The sequence below is a fragment of the Haplochromis burtoni genome, unplaced genomic scaffold (assembly GCF_018398535.1).
Source record: "Haplochromis burtoni strain Fernald_Lab_line unplaced genomic scaffold, NCSU_Asbu1 Contig_256, whole genome shotgun sequence".
In the NCBI taxonomy this organism is placed as follows: domain Eukaryota; kingdom Metazoa; phylum Chordata; class Actinopteri; order Cichliformes; family Cichlidae; genus Haplochromis; species Haplochromis burtoni.
The window spans coordinates 644,942-662,467 of record NW_024582617.1 but is presented as its reverse complement, the minus strand read 5'-3'; the positions used below and the strand labels follow the sequence as shown (position 1 = coordinate 662,467).

The 17,526-nt window shown below is 43.1% G+C and overlaps 1 protein-coding gene across 2 annotated transcripts in view; it reads left to right on the top strand.

The window, feature by feature from the left end:
• Positions 1–4,441: 4,441 nt before the first annotated feature.
• tprb (translocated promoter region b, nuclear basket protein) overlaps positions 4,442–17,526 on the top strand; it is a 21,970-nt gene continuing 8,885 nt past the window's right edge. The window contains exons 1-34 of one of the 2 annotated variants that reach the window (XM_005938514.2): positions 4,442–4,621; positions 4,987–5,091; positions 5,201–5,274; positions 5,835–5,931; positions 6,036–6,139; positions 6,255–6,419; positions 6,608–6,700; positions 6,820–6,900; positions 7,340–7,427; positions 7,552–7,692; positions 7,857–7,960; positions 8,089–8,286; positions 8,408–8,515; positions 8,630–8,856; positions 8,966–9,129; positions 9,481–9,623; positions 10,710–10,858; positions 11,019–11,181; positions 11,299–11,433; positions 11,527–11,667; positions 11,762–11,930; positions 12,362–12,513; positions 12,873–13,025; positions 13,114–13,230; positions 13,413–13,616; positions 13,703–13,890; positions 13,985–14,132; positions 14,237–14,374; positions 15,845–15,976; positions 16,105–16,235; positions 16,335–16,545; positions 16,708–16,854; positions 16,972–17,170; positions 17,294–17,487. In XM_005938514.2, the coding sequence (XP_005938576.1) occupies positions 4,471–4,621; positions 4,987–5,091; positions 5,201–5,274; positions 5,835–5,931; positions 6,036–6,139; positions 6,255–6,419; positions 6,608–6,700; positions 6,820–6,900; positions 7,340–7,427; positions 7,552–7,692; positions 7,857–7,960; positions 8,089–8,286; positions 8,408–8,515; positions 8,630–8,856; positions 8,966–9,129; positions 9,481–9,623; positions 10,710–10,858; positions 11,019–11,181; positions 11,299–11,433; positions 11,527–11,667; positions 11,762–11,930; positions 12,362–12,513; positions 12,873–13,025; positions 13,114–13,230; positions 13,413–13,616; positions 13,703–13,890; positions 13,985–14,132; positions 14,237–14,374; positions 15,845–15,976; positions 16,105–16,235; positions 16,335–16,545; positions 16,708–16,854; positions 16,972–17,170; positions 17,294–17,487 (4,914 nt within the window). In that variant the 5' untranslated portion in view covers positions 4,442–4,470. Of the gene's footprint in view, positions 4,622–4,986; positions 5,092–5,200; positions 5,275–5,834; positions 5,932–6,035; positions 6,140–6,254; positions 6,420–6,607; positions 6,701–6,819; positions 6,901–7,339; positions 7,428–7,551; positions 7,693–7,856; positions 7,961–8,088; positions 8,287–8,407; positions 8,516–8,629; positions 8,857–8,965; positions 9,130–9,480; positions 9,624–10,709; positions 10,859–11,018; positions 11,182–11,298; positions 11,434–11,526; positions 11,668–11,761; positions 11,931–12,346; positions 12,514–12,872; positions 13,026–13,113; positions 13,231–13,412; positions 13,617–13,702; positions 13,891–13,984; positions 14,133–14,236; positions 14,375–15,844; positions 15,977–16,104; positions 16,236–16,334; positions 16,546–16,707; positions 16,855–16,971; positions 17,171–17,293; positions 17,488–17,526 lie in introns of both variants that reach the window. The other variant, XM_005938513.2, reaches the window with a different exon arrangement.

Genomic DNA, 17,526 nt, shown 5'->3' with positions numbered 1-17,526 from the left:
AAGACGTGTTGATGAGGTAATTTAGCCGTTTAAATCAGCTGTGTTGGTTCAAGGACACATCTAAAAGCTGCAGGACACCGGCCCTCGAGGCCTGGAGTTGCCCAGCCCTGCTGTAAGGCCAAAAAAAGGGTTAAATTTGACTAATAGGGGGTCACTTTATTTGTTGTAGGTTTTGTAGCTTTAGTGATTTAGAAATTTGGAAAAGAACGTCCAAGCTTATTTCAAACTTTCTGAGGTGAGGGGGGGATGTGGCTTCCTTGGGGGGAAAATTACATTAGTCTCTTATATAATTGCCTGTAAGAAGGATTTCTAATGACTATTGAAGCCAGAGCTGCCAAACTGTTACACTCTTATAAATATTCCTCTAAGGATCTTTGTGTGTTTGCCATTCCACAGTAGCGCATCTCGCATGACTTGCATAGCCTCTTGCTGGTATTGCATCATTGTTACACCATAGCGTCTCTATCAAAATCTTTTGGATACTTTCCACAGAAGCCATCGGAGCAGAAAGTGGTTCGGAGTGCCCAAACACGTCAGCAAGTCTCGACTACTACAGCACTGTTTGCAAACAGGACAGCCATCGACTTCCTAATAATATGGTGCAATGTTTAAGTCACACTTTAGTCAATCTACAACCATCTATTCCTGGCTTTTGGCCACAAGTGAGTGAGGCAGAAGCCACAGTGAGTCATCTTGGAAGAGCTGAGGAAAGATCTTTTTAACGCCATTAAGAAATGAGGGTATATTTTACTTCGATGCTTATCTGAAGGGTCGGCCTCACATGAGCCGAGTTTCCTGAATAACTGCAGAGTGAAATCCAGAAAAACATTTACACAGATACAGTAAGTCTTTCCTCTTGGAAAAGACCCCATACATGACCTGACTCACTGCTCCACTCAAACAAATGTTTATCTCACTGTTTACCCATGCTCCGACCACCTGATTCCACCCCCATCCTGACATTTTGGTCCCCCCTTTGTTTATACTCCTTCGCTAATTGGAACACTTTTTTGTGCTTTTTTTATGTTTGGAGTCTTGGAAAGCCCATCTGTCGCGCTCTAGTTCACCCACATAAAAAACAGTTTAACTGAGGTGATGTCATGACACAGCAGGACACCCGGTTGGAAGCACGCTAGACCAAATATGGACACCGGATGTTTGGGAGATGACATAACTGCCTGTAAGAAAACCTATTTTAAGTAAAGTTGTTTATATATGTTGTTAAGATCCTCGTGACTCATGAAGGTCAGCGATGAAGTGATGATGTGAGTGTTGGGCCTGGTGAGCTTTCAGTACAAACAAGGGGCAACTTTTTGAACGCGTGGAATAAAGTCCAACGCAATGCAACCGCCACAGCAACACGGCCTCACAGAACGTGATTGTTGTTACCAAAACAAAGGTGGGGGGAGCAAACTTTTCAAAGAAATGGGGAAGATAGAGGATGGAGGACTCAGTGGAGGATGAGAATGAGTAACACAGCTGGAACGGCTGCAGAAAAATAAATTATAGTGCACAGGAGGCTCCCACCTCCTACTTTTGGGTTGGTCCTATTGATGTTTCACACGCTAGGCTCACTTTACTGAATGAAAGGACCGAAACTTGAAAAAATGTCAAGGATGGTGTAAGAGATGAGTGGCTAGATTTCCAAAGGATTAACTTCCTGCAAAGTTCTTTTGAAGTACTCTCATCTTTGCTGGATTTAAGTAAATGTCCCCGTAACCATGAATCACATCTGTTTAAATTCAAACACCACAGGCTGGAGTGTCCATGCTCCTGCTGATGACAAGTCCTGACAACTGTCGGTATGGTTGACTCAGATTAAGAGGTTTTCACTGTAATGTTGCTGCAGCTTACTGTACACGTTGGTATCCAGGCGTGACAGCAGACTGTCAGAAAATAGCTCCGCTGCCTGCAGCAAATGTTTGCCTTAAAACTTCTCGTGTTCACGCTTTTGTCTCATGGAAGTCTCATTTTCATTATGAACCAACAAGCCACTGAGGTATTTGTCCAACTAGTCTCAACAGTTTCTGAATACCAACAAGGTTTATGTCACAAAGGGACACAGTAAAATGTCTGAAACTGAGACTTCCGAAGAAATTCCACCCAAGAGCACTAAGTGAAAGTGTAAGTGGCTGTGTAACAAAAGAAAGGAAAAAACACACACAGCTGCACACATAAAAAGAAAACATTCACACTTCAACCTTCTACAAGTAATTAAATGTGCTGTGTAATACGGAGCATGAAGTTATGAAGGGTGTAGCTCAAAGATAAGATTAGCTCTGTTGCTCCTGTACGGAGCAGAGGAATCACATTTATAAAGATATTCAAGTTATTACTGTAAATCCATAAGGACACAAAGCAAAACTTGCATGTGCATCATAATAGGCAGCTAGCTAGATCAACAGATACACACATTACATGTACAATTTCAGTGTAATTTTGTTATATGAGTGAAATGACTTTAAATTTAATCTATTCAAATATAATCTGTACACATTCAGTTTCCACCTAACACAACATCCTTAATGATTAATTATTTGAATAAATAAACCTATGATTTCATATGTTTCAGCTGCATTTTATTATCATTATTATTATTTATTTTAAAATTGTTGGTCCATGTTTCTAAGGGCCAACGATTGTTTTTTAAGTGTATAAGTTTAACACTTATCAAGACCCACACCTTTTTATAAATCCATACATCCATCCGCTTCCGCTTATCCTTTTCAGGGTCGTGGGGGCGCTGGAGCCTATCCCAGCTGTCATAGGGCGAGAGGCGGGGTACACCCTGGACAGGTCGCCAGTCTGTCGCAGGGCCAACACACAGGGACAGACAACCATTCGCACTCACATTCACACCTATGGCAATTTGGATTATCCAATTAACCTATCCCCACAAGTTGCATGTCTTTGGACGGTGGGAGGAAGCCGGAGTACCCGGGGAGAACCCACGCAAACACGGGAACATGCAAAGTCCGCACAGAAAGACCCTGGCTCAGGACCTTCTTGCTGTGAGGCAACACTGCTAACCATCGTGCCACCGTGCTGCCTTTTCATAAATGCAAACAAAAATGCAAACTGAACTTTATACAGAACTGTTATACATACTAATAATAATGGAAAATAGTGATATCCAGTCGAGCAGTCAATGAATTACATAAATAAGCTAGTTTAGGCTTTTATTCTTTCTGCACAGCACTACCCTCAGTATCCTTTAATTATACTACAGAGACTTTTAAAGACAACTTTAGTCCTATATTGGTTAGTCCAATATACTCCAGTTGTCTTTAAGCCTTTTGCAAATATATTTTTAATGCCTCATGAGATTTGATTTGATGATATCATAATGTTATTTTTATATTATGCTCATATATATGTAAATATATATAATGTAAATATATATATATATATATTATATATATATATATATTATATATATATATATCTATATTACTATATATATATCATATATATATTATATATATATATATATATATATATACAGTGAGGGAATAACATAATCTAACTAAGTACTTCCAGGTTATACTCGGCACAGATGTTCCTGTACACTATGCCGGCCACTTGGTTATGGCTTCCATGTATGCCTTGCCTGCTAGCATCTTGCACCCTGCTGTTATGTGCTGGATTGTCTCTGGGGCATCTTTACACAGCCTGCACCTGGGGTCTTGCCTGGTGTGATAGACCCCAGCCTCTATGGATCTTGTCTCAGAGCTTGTTCTGTGCTGCCATGATTAGTGCCTCTGTGCTGTCTTTCAGTCCAGCTTTGTCCAGCCACTGGTAGGATTTCTGGATATCAGCCACCTCCTCTATCTGCCGGTGGTACATACCGTGCAGGGGCCTGTCCTTCCATGATGGTTCCTCGTCTCCCTCCTCTTTCTTGGGTTTCTGCTGCCTGAGGTATTCACTGAGCACTCGTCAGTTGGGGCCATCTTCCCAATGTATTCTATGATGTGTGTGTGTGTTGTGTGTGTGTGTGTGTGTGTGTGTGTGTGTGTGTGTGTGCGTATATATATGTGTATATATGTATGTATATTTGATGCATAAAAATAACAGATATTTGCTACCTGTATTTCTATGCTTGCACAAGCGTATTTACCAATGACTGTAAAAACAATCTTTTCTACAGTCATTGGTACATTGGTACTTACATTGACGTCGATTTAGTATGTTTTGGCGTCATCTGCCGGCGGTCACTGTCTGGAGTATCTGTATACACCAGAGGCCACGGGGACGATTTTTTAAAAACTTAGACCTAGTTGCTAATACACGGTATACACATAATTATTTTGTTTGTTTGTTGTTTTGTTGTTTTGTTTTTACAGCTTAATACTTATGTTTTCAAGCGAGATTTGTTTAGGTTGACTAAACTGCTACCTCGCTTAAAAGAAATACATTTCCCATAATGCTTCAAATTATCAACTGCGCGTGCTCGTCTTGTAGTCGGGAAAAATGGCGGCACTCCTGCAACAGGAGTTGGAGGCTTCCGAACTAGCCAAGCTACCAAAAACAATTCAAAGTAAACTCGAGAAAATTGTTTCTGATCTGCGGTATGAAATCGATTCATTAAAAGCCCAACACGAGCAATTCCGGGTTGACAGCGGTAAGTTATTCCCTGTTATCCTGATAGCTAGCTGTGCTAAAGTGTTTGGCTTTGCTTACAGTGCATGCATGCCCGTTTTAAACCGTGCAATGTTAAACCTCAGAAGTTTGAACGTACTGAACATACTAACCGTCCTTTGTTTGTTACTTCATTTGTCCGTCAGGGGCTTTAAAATGTTGATTAAAGCTAACAAGCGATGAACCTGCGCTTTTCCAATAACAAGAATGAGATGCTAGCTAATGCTAGCACTAATTAACCCTCTGAGCTAACCACTGCTTTTCATAGCAAACAAGATGTAAATAAAGCAAGAAGGCGATGATTCTGTCTTCTTGTCTTAGCTGTTTTTGTTTACCTTCTTGTTACAGAGCAACAGTTCTTCGAAAAAGTTAAACAGCTTTCCCAATGTCAAGAAGACTTCCTGTCTCACACTCAAGAACATCTTAAACTCAAAGATGAGTTTAACAGACTTGGTGAGAATAATATATTTAGGTTTTCTGATCGGACTCGGACTGATTCCACTTATGACTCCACAATGTCGACCTTTATTCTTTCTGCTAACTTTCTTTTTTTTTCCTGAAGGAGAGGAACTCCAAAGTGTTCGCGAGAAGAACCGAGAATATGAATCTGCACAACAGAGGTTGTCATCAGAGCAGGTAGGGAATCCGAAAATCACCGATAACCGCTTTGTGTTAAAGAATGTTTCTAATTTATTTTAGTCTATCGGGAACTGCAGTGGTCATGTCCTCTGGAGCCTGACCATTTATTATTGCTGTTGGTGTGAGGTTCAGAGTTATTACGAACAGTTTTAGAACAATCAAGCGTTTTTTAGCAAGAATGTTTGTAAAAACTGTACGTATGGCAGGTGATCAAATCAAACATAACAATAGAAAAAGGTTTAACACAGTTTGACACCCAAGATTTAAATCCTACTTGCGCTTATGCCATAACTTCCACGTTTAATATAAAAGGAGCCCATTCCTTCATTTTCATTAATAACACTGGATTGACCAATCAGATCTCTTAACGTGACCAGCCCCTCCCCTTTTGCACTCATGCACCTTGTAGAAGAAGTTTCTTGATAATGAAAATATATGTGTAAAGAGGAAATGTCTGCGTTACTAAACTGCTTTGGATGCTTTAAGGATTTAAGATGTGCTTAATTTGTAAGTATTATAACACTAAGCACTCTGTTTAAATTCATGCATTTGTTTAGACTGTGCTGTCCAAAGCCAAAGATGAATTGGAGGCAGAAAAGCGAGAACTTGTGCGAACACTGGAAAGGAGATCCTTAGAAGTGGAGAACTTAAATGGTATGAAAAGAACATTTTTATATAACTTCATATGTATTGCATCTATATTTGTAAATGTAAAATCTCACCTCTACATAACAGAGTCATTTCTTTTGCTCTTCCAGATGACCTGAGGCAACTCAATGATAAGTTGGTGGAAGTGAACTCGTCAAAGATGACCCTGCAGATGAAGTTGGATGATCTCGAAGCAGCTGAAGTCAACATCAAAGTGAGTTGATATTTTCATGTAGATTTAATATCTTAACACCACCTGCGAGAGAAAGTTGTTTTCTGTTTTCCACGGTTATCAGCAGATCACTGATTGAAGTTGTCATCTATTCTAGTATAAGGAGAAGCGAATGGAACAAGAGAAAGAGCTGCTGAACAGCCAGACAGCTTGGCTTAACGAGGAGCTGAAGGCCAAGAGTGAGGACCTGCTGTCCCTGTCCCGGCAGAAGGGTAACGAGATCCTGGAGCTGAAGTGTTCCCTGGAGAATAAAGAAGATGAGGCAAGTCCCTTTTTTTGTTGTTTTGTTTTTTCTTTGGGATGTTTATGTCTGAAGAAGTTTGTCGCGATAGTCTTGGTTTGTTACTTTGATCTCAGTGCTCATTGTGCCTTGAGTGTAGGCAGTTATTTATTTTGAGACTGTGTAGAACCTTATTTGACTTGTCATCTGATGCCATTTGTGATTTCTAGGTGAAAAAACTCCAAGATCAAGTGACCAGTCTGAAGACATCAAACGAGAACCTTCAGAAACAAAACGAAGAGATGATCAGCAAACTCAAAGAAGTATGTCTGTTTGCAGACAGTAATTCCTTTTTAATCAAACCCTTTGGTATTATGTAAACGTACATTATAATGAAAGCACTCGGAGTGAAAATGAATGGTTGGATTTGAACTTGTTTTAGGCCAAGGAGCAACACACCAGCATGGAGGAGAAGCTACGAAATGAGCTCAATACCAACATTAAGCTTTGCAATTTACACAAGGTATGTACACGTGCAAAATGAAACCATGTGGTGCTCTGTACTTCTGGACCATTATTTCCAAGTTTGCATTGGTAAATTATTACATTACGTTATGATTGTAGCGCCCGTGATCAACAACTTCTAAATTTGTTACCAGGATTCAAATTCAAAGATTCAAAGTGTTTATTGTCATGTGTCACAAGAGAAAAGGCATTTCTTTGTGCAATGAAATTCTTTCTTTGCTGACCCACAGATGCCAGTTAATTATTGTTTGTGTGTTCTTGGCTCAATAAAATTGTTATAGGGAACTTGTGATTTAAAAACATAATCTTTGAGTGTTTACATATTTAATTAAAATGACAGTGCTTAAGCTTTACGTTTGTAAATGCAATGAATGCCTGCATGTATTTGCTCGGCTTCTTTGCCGGTGTTTGTTATACTTCACCGTTTATTCTGGCAGGGAGCAGCTGCAGATTCTGAGGCCAAAAGCAAAGAGCTGAGTCAGGCGGTGGAGGAGCTGCACAAGCTGCTGAAAGATGCCAGTGAAGGTAAAAGGCTCCTCTGTAATCATGTTTTCTATCCTAGAAGGACAGAAGATGTTCAGTTTGTTTGCTCGTGTAGTTGCAGGTTGTTGGGATTTTAGAGTCTTTGTTTTTCTTCCCTCCTTGACAGCCAACAAGGCTCTCGAGGATAAGTTGCAGGAAATGAATGGCGTCACAGACAAAACTGTCGGTGAGTTAAAGGACAGGATTCAGGGCCTTGAGAAGGAGCTGGACAATGCCAATGAACTGCTGTCAAGTTCCAAACTTAGAGGTCAGTGGAGTTGATTTTTATTCCTGTCTTCATTTCATTGACATGCTGATTATTTGTAGGCAATGCAAAATTAATTTCCTGGAACTTCAGCCAAGCCTTGCGTGGATTTATTTTATTTATTTATTTTTAATGTGATCATTTGAACTTTCTCTTTGTCTGTCCAGGCCCTGTTGCCTCAACATCCATTCTGACAGAAGAGCAAATGACAACAATGTCTCCAACAGCCGCTGCTATATCCAAGATAAAACCTGGTATGAAGCTGACTGAGGTGCGTACAGCTCAGGTTTAAGTTTCATTACAAATTTCATTACTCTAGAGTTATGTGTCTTGCTTGTTCGGATTTCTTACCGACGTGTGTTGAACTAACAACAAGATGTTTGATTATCACGTCTTCAGTTGTATACAGCATACGTGGAGAGCCAGGAGCAGCTGCAGTTGGAGCGGTTGGAGAACAAGCGAGTCAACAAGTATCTGGATGACATTGTGCAGGAAGTGGAAGCGAAAGCCCCCATCCTGAAAAGGCAGAGGGATGAGCATGAGCGCATGCAGAAATCAGTGGCCAGCCTTTCTGCCAAGCTGGAGCAGGCTGTTAAGGTTTGTAATGGAGCCGCGTTGTTTGCGTGATCAAATGCTGCTTTTTAATTGACAAGAAAACCGTAAACAGTGACTGCTAATACCAAGCAACGCTCGAGCTTTCCATTCACGTTTGTTACAGGAGGTTCACCGCCTGCAGAGCGAGGCCGACGAGGCCAACAAGCGCTCCTCGGTCCTGGAGAGAGACAATCAGAGATTTGAGCTTCAGCTCACTGACATGGCTCAGCAGGTGGGTTCGTACTTTTCTTTGTGTGGATAAACTTTGTCAGTCTTCAAAATAATGACCGAAATAATCAAATCACTCAAATAAAATTTCTCTACTACCCCTTATCGTTTCTTCTAGGTTCGCGTGCTGCTGATTGAGCTCGAAGAAGCTCGTGGGAACCACGTGATTCACGAGGAGGAGGTGAGCTCAGCTGATGTCAGCAGCACGTCAGAGGTGATCAGCCAACACTTGGTGACTTTCCGTAGTGTGGAGGAGCTTCAGAAGCAGAACCAGCGTCTTCTTGCGGCCCTCAGAGATATCAGTGAAGCCCAGGAGAAGGAGGAGTTTGAGGCTACCGGCAATAAGTATATTACAATGTTTAATGGCTTTTTAAAAATTTATTTATTTAGCCAGAGTTTTGTATCTGACCTAAAATATTATCTCACCTTGTTTCCCCACAATGAACTGTCTCAGGCATGGGGAGCTGGAGCAGAGTTTGGGGAAGGCCCAGGCTGAGCTGGAGTCTTTGAGAGAGCAACGCAGCCAGCAGATAAAGATGACCGAGTCCATTGTGAGGCAGAGGGACATGTACCGAGTCTTACTGGCTCAGGCGACCGGAGTCAACTTCCCACAACAAGGTAAGAACGTGAACACTTGCATCTTGAAAACCATAAGCGAATATTGTTTATAGAATTCGATACACTAATTTCACAGCAGTTTTACACATTACAGGGAATTTTAATATTTGAATATTTGAGTTTGCATGTTGTTCGCTCTGGCTTCCTCCCACAGTGCAAAGACATGCAGTTAGTGTTAACGGGAAACTCTAAATTGCCGATAGGTGAGAGCGAATCGAATGTCTGCCTCTGTGTTCGCCCTGTGACGGACTGGCGACCTGTCCAGGGTCTAGGCTGCCTCTCCGCCCCCCCGCGACCCTGAAAAGGATAAGCAGAAGAGCACGGATGAATATTTGATTGTTTATCCACCAGGTACACCAACTGAAGAATTCTCCCTGACGTCTACCCCACGTCGTTCCCCCGCGGCCACTCCCACCGCAGGAACACCCACCGCTCTTGTTTCCATGGCCACAGAGTCTGCTGAGGCGTTGGAGGCCAAGGCGGCTCTGCGACAGGTGAGCTAAATTTGCCTCACAAGACGGAAACTGAAAATATTTATTTCTTTTCTTCATTAAAAGCTTGGGACTTTGCATCGTGTTGCTCGTGCTGGCCACCAGATGGCACAGTGCCCACATAAAGACGTTTGTAGGTCTCTGAATCACAGACAGCAGTGTGTTTATTGGCTTTTAAATGACTGCTTAGATTCTATCAAACGTTGGATGGCTGTAAATTCCCTCCAACTCAACGAGGGAAAACTGAAGTCCTCATATGTGACAGATTTGTATCCCAGATAGTGAAAGCCCTTGGTCTTCTTTCTGTGTATGTTAAATCCTTTATCAGGAATTTAGGTGTCACTTTTGACTCGACTGGATGGGCATGTGAAATCTCTGGTTCAGTCTTGTTTTTATCATTTAAGAAATGTGGCCGAGTTAAGCCCTATTTTATCTCGCCCTGAACTGGAGATAGCTATACATGCATGTATTTCCTCACGCTTGGACTGTTGTAACTCTTTGTTTATGTGTCTAAGCGAAGGTTCTCTGGATCGTCTGCAGGTTGTGCAAAACGCTGCAGCTAGACTTTTGACAAAATCCTCCAAGTACTCTCATGTGACACCGTTGCTGTTTCAGCTACACTGGCTTCCTGTTGAATTTAGAGTTCATTTTAAGATCCTGGTCTTGACATTTAGAGCCTTGCATAGACTGGCACCAGCCTACATCTCCCATCTGCTACAGCCTTACGTCCCCAGCAGGTCCCTGAGGTCATCTGATCAGGGCTTACTTGCTATAAAACAGACTAAGATGAGAACTAAGGGTGACGGAGCTTTTGCCACCGTGGCCCCGAGACTGTGGACTCTCTCCCTCAGACATTAAGATCTGTGGACTCAGTCGTTGTTTTTAAAAAAACAACTCAAAACTCACCTTTTTAAAACTGTTTTTGGTTAAATTTCTGCCTGTTTTATATTGTCTGTTTTACCCTTTTATTATTTGTTATCTTATGTGCAGCACTTTGTGATTCTGTCTAGAAAGGTGCTATAGAAATAAAATTTTATTTATTTACTAACACCTCTATCAAAGTAAATAAAATGTCTGGTTTCTTTGCAGTTGCAGGACGTCTTCTCCACCTATAAGAAGGAGCGCGCGGAGAGCGAGAAGGCGATGACTGAACAGAACGAGAAACTCCAGGAACAGCTCTCGGAGCTCCGCTCCCAGAATGCCAAGATATCCACACAGCTAGAGTTTGCTTCCAAAAGGTAATTTAAAAAAAAGTGTGTGTGTGTGGGGGGGGGGTGTAGCAGGAACAGAACTTGGGAGCACGTGAACTTTTCAGGGGAAATGTCCACTGTTAAAATCAAACATTTAATCACAAGGACATCAGTCGGCAGAAGTGACGTCAGCTTTTTACGCTCTCAGGTACGAGATGCTGCAGGACAACGTCGAGGGCTACAGGAAGGAGATTGCTTCACTGAGAGAGAAAGGACAGAAGATGGAGGCTGCCACACAGAAGCTTGAACAGACCGTCCACACGTTGAATGAGGATCTTAAAGAGTCCAAGGAGAAACTCGCCATGGCTGAGGTTTGCCCCTTATCCAGTGTCATATTTGTGCTTTGGATCACTTTGGAGTTGGACGTGTCCCTGCTCCAGGATATACTGAGACACGTACTGTAACCTGAATCTCATCCACCTTTTCAGGGCCGTGCTGAGAACTTGCGTAAGGAGAGAGACATGCTGAAGCTGGTCGAGTCCCGGCTGAGTCAGGAGAAAGAGACGATTCTGAGCCAGCAGCAGAGCCAAAACCTGCTGCTGACCAACCTCCAGGCTATTCAGGTAATCGGAGCTTGTTTTGTTTTTTTTCTGTCAGTGTCTGACTGTCACATCTTCACGTAAACAAAATTAACGTTACCTTTTCTGTTCTTTTAGGCCACTCTGGAGCGCTCTGAGGTCGACACACGTCAGCGTCTGAACAGCCAGTTAGAGAAACAGGAGCGAGAGATCTCCCAGCTACAGAAGAGGCTTGAACAAGAAGTGGAGCAGCGCCACCTGCTCAGCAGAAACCAGGAAGTAGGCATCCGATAAAACAGTTTCTATCATCTTTTGTAGGCCAGAGAAGGATGCAGATATAGTGCTAATGATTTTCTTTTTTTCATATGCACAGATTCAGTTAATGGATGCAAAGAGGCAGTTGGAGACACAAGTCGCCTTACACCAAAAAACAAAGGAACAACTTAATGCCGCCGAGTCTGAGCTCAACACCCTCAGGATGCAGCAAGGCAGCATCGAAGGGCGTCACATCCTGAGCTCCCCCTCTACACCGATCGGCAGAGGTCGGCATTAAATGTTTACAGACAGAAGAAGTTAAACTAACATTCCCAATAAAATCCAGACACGTACAAACCTAAATTCTTTGCATGTTGTCGGGATGTCATGAAATACCACGAGGCATGTTTAACGTCGTCATTCTTTTGGATCCTACGTTCTAGTTTGAATGTTTGAGACGCAAGTAAATTGCTCAGATTTCCCAGATGTTCCAGTTTTATCTGAAATTTAAAAGCCTGAGTGTTGCACTGGGTTCTGTTTATTTGACATGAGGTCTAGTAAAATGTCTAAAACCGCGCTCCTTTTGAAAATCTGTGGGAACTTAAGCACAGGTTCTTCAAACTTAATTGGTATATTTGATTAGTGCACATTTGTGTCCCCCTTTCTCACACAACGACTTCCAAAATGCTTTACTCGCTTGCAGGCCTGCCTGGTTCAGATCAAGACAGAGAGGACCTACGAGGCCGCCTGCAGCTTGCTGAAACGCGGGTTGAAGAGCTTGCAGAGAGCCTCCGGGCCACCACATCCAGCATGGAGCAGTACCAAGCGATGGCTCAGAGCCTCGAGGAATCGCTGGAGAACGAGAAACAGGTTGGGGGCTCGATCGTGAAACAACCTCAGCTCATAAAACATCCAAATAGGACAAAAAATATGAAAGTGGAAAACATTCAAAGGGTTGTTGCTGTTAATCAAATAAAAAGTTGTTTTAGTTTATGTTGACATTGTAACTTTATATGAAAGTACAGATGATACAGATGTGATTCAAGAAGCTTCACAGTCTGTTACTGTATGAAAGTTAAAAAGTAGCCACGAGGCAGCTCAATATTATTGGTGTACACAATGATCAGGGTTGAGATCGTCTCAACAATTACAAATTTGGCACGTTAAGTTTTAAAAATCACGTAAATGTTTTGTTTTTCTAAATGTAATGTGACGTGTGTGACAACCAGGTGACGGAGCAGGCGCGCTCATCCATTGAAGGCCGTATGAAGGAGGCCGAGGAGCAGCGCTGCAGACTCGAAGAGAAGCTTCTGCAAGCAGAGAAAGAGAAGCAAGACCTGAAGGAGCAGAAGAAGAGTGTCCTGGCTGCTCTGGAGGAACAAGTACGAAAGCCTTGTTATAACCAGGCACAAGTGATAAATGCGTTTACTTGTTTCTGTTACTGGAAACATTTTTGTTTGTTTGTGTTAGATAAATGACCTGAAGAGAAGTCTTAGCAGTGCCCAGGCAGACCACCAGGCAGCGCTACAGCAGGTTGCAGTCGCTGAAGCCCAGAAACAGCAGGCTATTAAGGACTGCCAAGATCAGGTAAGCAGTCATAATAAAATATTACATGGAGGAAAATAATCCAAGTGTGGAATATTCTGGTTTGAGGTCACTTAATGCAGGTAAAAATCAAAAATATGAAGTAATTTGTGGGGAGAGGGGAAGAAATGTTGAGAAACTCTGATATGCAGAGATTGACTCCAAACCTTCTTTCGCTTTTCAAGGTTAAACTGGCAGCTGAAGCTCAAGATAAATATGAGCGGGAGATGATGCTGCACGCAGCGGACGTGGAAGCCCTGCAGGCAGCTAAAGCCCAGGTCCTGCAGGCTGCAGAGCTCAAACACCAGCTGGGGGAGAGAGAGCAGAGGATCAGTGCTGAGCTACTGGAGGCCAGAGTGTCATGGGAGGAGCAAGAGAAGATCCTCAAGGTTTGTTTTACATTACATAAATAGATTAGATATGTTATGTTAGATATATTATGATCTGTTTTAATTCGTCTTAACTCGTCTGACAGGAGGAGATGTCCAAGATGGAGAGCCGCTATGAGGAGCTGCAAAGGCAGAACACCCTCCTTCATGAGCAGATCCAGGCCATGAGCAGCAAGATGGCAGATAATTTGCAGCGTGCTGCCAGTGAAAGTTCCCTCAACATATCTTTGACTGAAGAGGGAAAATCCCAGGACCAGCTTCTTGAGATTCTCAGGTAACGGGCTTATCTAGCTTACACTGCAGGATGTTCTTGCACAGTCATGATTTCACTATTTCTAAGAACGGTTGATCCGCATTGTTCATCACAGGTTTGTACGTCGGGAGAAGGAGATCTCAGAGTCTCGTTTTGAGGTCGCCCAAGGGGAGACTTTGCGTTACCGTTTGAGGGTGGAGCATTTGGAACGAGAGCTGAAGGAGGTGCAGGACAGTTTGAGCGCTGCTCGAGAGAGGATGCAGGTTTGTTTGTGTACTCGTTGACTCAGTAACTTCTGGTTTGCGGCTGTACCGAGCACGCAGACCGCCTACGGATTTTCTTTATCTTACACTTTATTCCGTTTCAGGTGACAGCGAAGACCCTGGCTCAGCACGATGAGCTGATGAAGAAGACGGAAACGATGAGCATCCTATTGGAGACAAACAAGAGTCTGAGAGAAGAGAGGGATAGGATGGAGCAGGAACTGCAGCAAACTCAAGCTAAGGTCAGTCTCACTTTGTTAGTTTGGCTGAATCTCACATGTTCTCCAGCAGTGCACTGGAGATTAGTTTCTCATTTGTACACTATAACCACTCGATTATCCAAATATTGCAAGTGTTTAAATTTGATGTTGACAACACCCACGAGAAGAGCGTTATTTTATTTTCCCTTTGACGATCAGTGCCTGCTACGTGGAGTCTGGAATGTCTTCTGTACATTTCAAATTTTGCGTTAACATCTACGTATTTTAAGAGTTTTGGTGGTCAAAGGTTATTGTGACCATAAAAATGTCCAAAAACACCAACATGTTGAATCTGAATGGTCAGCTTAATTTATGATCACTATTCACACCTGTAACTCACAGACAGGGTGAGTTATAGTGAATGAGTGCCCACGTATCAGATTTCTGTATAGTCTTACACTCACTGTGTTGTCATCTAACTGACATAATGCTTTCCGTAGCTGCTCACCCTAACTATCAAAAATGGATGCCTTACCGTGACCTAATTGTGACCCTGAGACTAAAACCACATTTTGAGTCTGAAAAATGCTTTCAAACTCGCGGGGACCTGGATTTTGTCCCCATAAGGGCTGTTGGTCCCCACAAAGATATGTAAACACAGAAGATGTGTAAAAAAAAAAAAAAAATTCAACCGACACGCGTCAGTCCAGTCGATATATTCGCACATGCGCAGACTTTTTGATGGGCGGAGCAATGTAATCATGCACGGATTTGCGCGTTAACAAGAGGAAGTCCAAACATGGACGAACTAATTTCCAAAAAAAATTAAGGCTGTCAGGGTTAACGCGGTTAACGATTAAAAATTATTAACGCGCTCAACACATCTGGAGCGCAGAGTGAACAAATGCGTTGACGGAGACATTTCAGGGATTTTGACTCAGTCTGCGCACAGATGGGTTAATTGTTAGTCGCATTTGTCTTGATGACGGCGCATTAACGCTGACAGCAATAAAAAATATATAAAGTCACCAATTTGGGATTTCTTTGGCTTTAAACCAGATGAAAGAGGTAAACCTGAGGATGTAACCAAAGCGGTGTGCCGCTTGTGCAGACGTGTAGTGCGAGCAAAGGACTCAAACACGACTAACTTGCATTAACATGTACGTGCTGAGTATGCTAGGCTATCACCAGCTTCTGCAGGAACAAGCATTTGCTCGCAGATGAAACGGGGTGCTATTATGTTTTTTCTGTTGACTGCTTCAATTAGCTCCATCACTATTAGCAAACGTACTCACGGGCAAATAAATAAGTCACTCTAGTAAAAACGATCGCCAGTGGGCTCAGCCTATCGGTGATAGTCGACATATTTGTTCAATCGCCCAACCCTAACAGACACACACAGTCTAGACAGACATAAACTGCAGACTTGACAACTCGGTGGAGGAAATCGGCAGCAAAGCGGCAGCTATGTTTGAAAGCTTCTCAGTGTCTGAGTATCTCTTGTGTGTTCAGGTGCAAAAGCTGGAGTCGGACATCTTGCCACTGCAGCAGGCCAACTCTGAGCTGAGTGAGAAAAGCGGCATGCTGCAGGCAGAGAAGAAGCTGCTGGAAGAGGAAATCAAACGCTGGAAGGCTCGTACTCAGGTCGGTGCAAAGACCCAAATATAAACAAAAAGATTTTATTTTGTACACGAAGGGGAAAAATTACATTTGTCATGAGACAGACTTCTAAGTTGTGAGATGAATGACTAGTTTTCCTTATGTCGCTCTAGCATTTGGTGAGTCAGCAGAAAGATTCGGATCCAGAAGAGTACAAGCGTCTGCATTCTGAGAAGGAGGCGCATCTCAAACGTATCCAGCAGCTGAATGAGGAAAACAACAGACTTAAATCTGAGGTGGTCAGGTGAGGAACTACATACAGGTGCTGAACTGGGCTCTCCTGGTCTGTTCTTTCTTCCCCTGTCTTCATTCATTTTAGTTTTCTCTTCTTTTCTCTCTATAGGACAAATAATCTTACAGCTTCCCTACAGAACCAAATACAAAGCTTGCGTGACAGTATGAGTAAGATAACCGAAGACAAGAACGGGCTGCAGAAGGAGATTGAGACCAAAAACCATGAACTCCAGGAGAAGATGCGAACCATCGCACAGATCAAGAAGATCGGACGCCGTTACAGGACGCAGTACGATGAGCTTAAGGTGGCGCACGACAAGGTACTTGTTACCATTACAGCTTAAACTTCAATCCAGAGCCTGAAGTTAAAGTGGGTGGTTGTAAAATGTGTTTTAATTTATCACGATCTGGTGATAAATTAGTTCATCAGTAGTACAGTTGTGCTTCCTTGAGGTTAAACTTTAACTCCATATGTACTCCAGCTTGTAGCTGAGGCCGCGGCAGGCCCATCCCAAGAGGAGGAGGCTCGTCAGGCCTCGGTTCAGGAGCTGCAGAGCCTCAGAGATTCTCTGAGTCAAGCTGAAGCTCGGAGTGCAGACCTAGAAGGACAGCTGGAGAACATGAACAAGGTAGGAAAACTTGCTGAATCCCCCCGTTTTATATGCTCTGATAAACCTCTATACTAAAAGTTCTTGGGAGGGTGGGAAAAAAACAAGTGTTTAGACAATTCTGCACGCGTACCTTAGGTGGTCACGGAGCGCGAGACCGATGCACGTAACGCCCAGGAACAATCATCTCGGCTGCAGACGGAGCTGACCAGGCTGCGGCAGGAGCTGCAGGATAAAGCTTCTCAGGAGGACGCGCTCCGACAGCAGATGGCTGAGAAGGAGGAGAAGACCAGGAAAGCCATCGTTTGTGCCAAGCAGAAGATCAACCAGCTCGTGGGTGAGGGGACTACCATAAACTCCTGATTTTTACCAGTTACTTGCTCTTCCTCACATCGCTTGGCTCTGCGTAACGAGCATCACTTCTCACTTCGAATCTGTGACGTTTGCGATTTATGACCAGGCGCTAAAGACCAGTTGCAGAAGGAAAACGAGGAGCTAAAACAGCAGCGTGAGGAGCTGGAGGTGCGAGTGAGCGCTCTGAAGTCTCAATACGAGGGCCGTCTGAGTCGGCAGGAGCGAGAACTCCGAGACCTGCGAGGTCAACAGGAGAGACAAGAGCAGCGAGATGAGCCAGCTGAGGCAGGTCCCAGCAAGGTGAGGCTGTTGTTTACTTTAGTCTACTTACACTGGTTC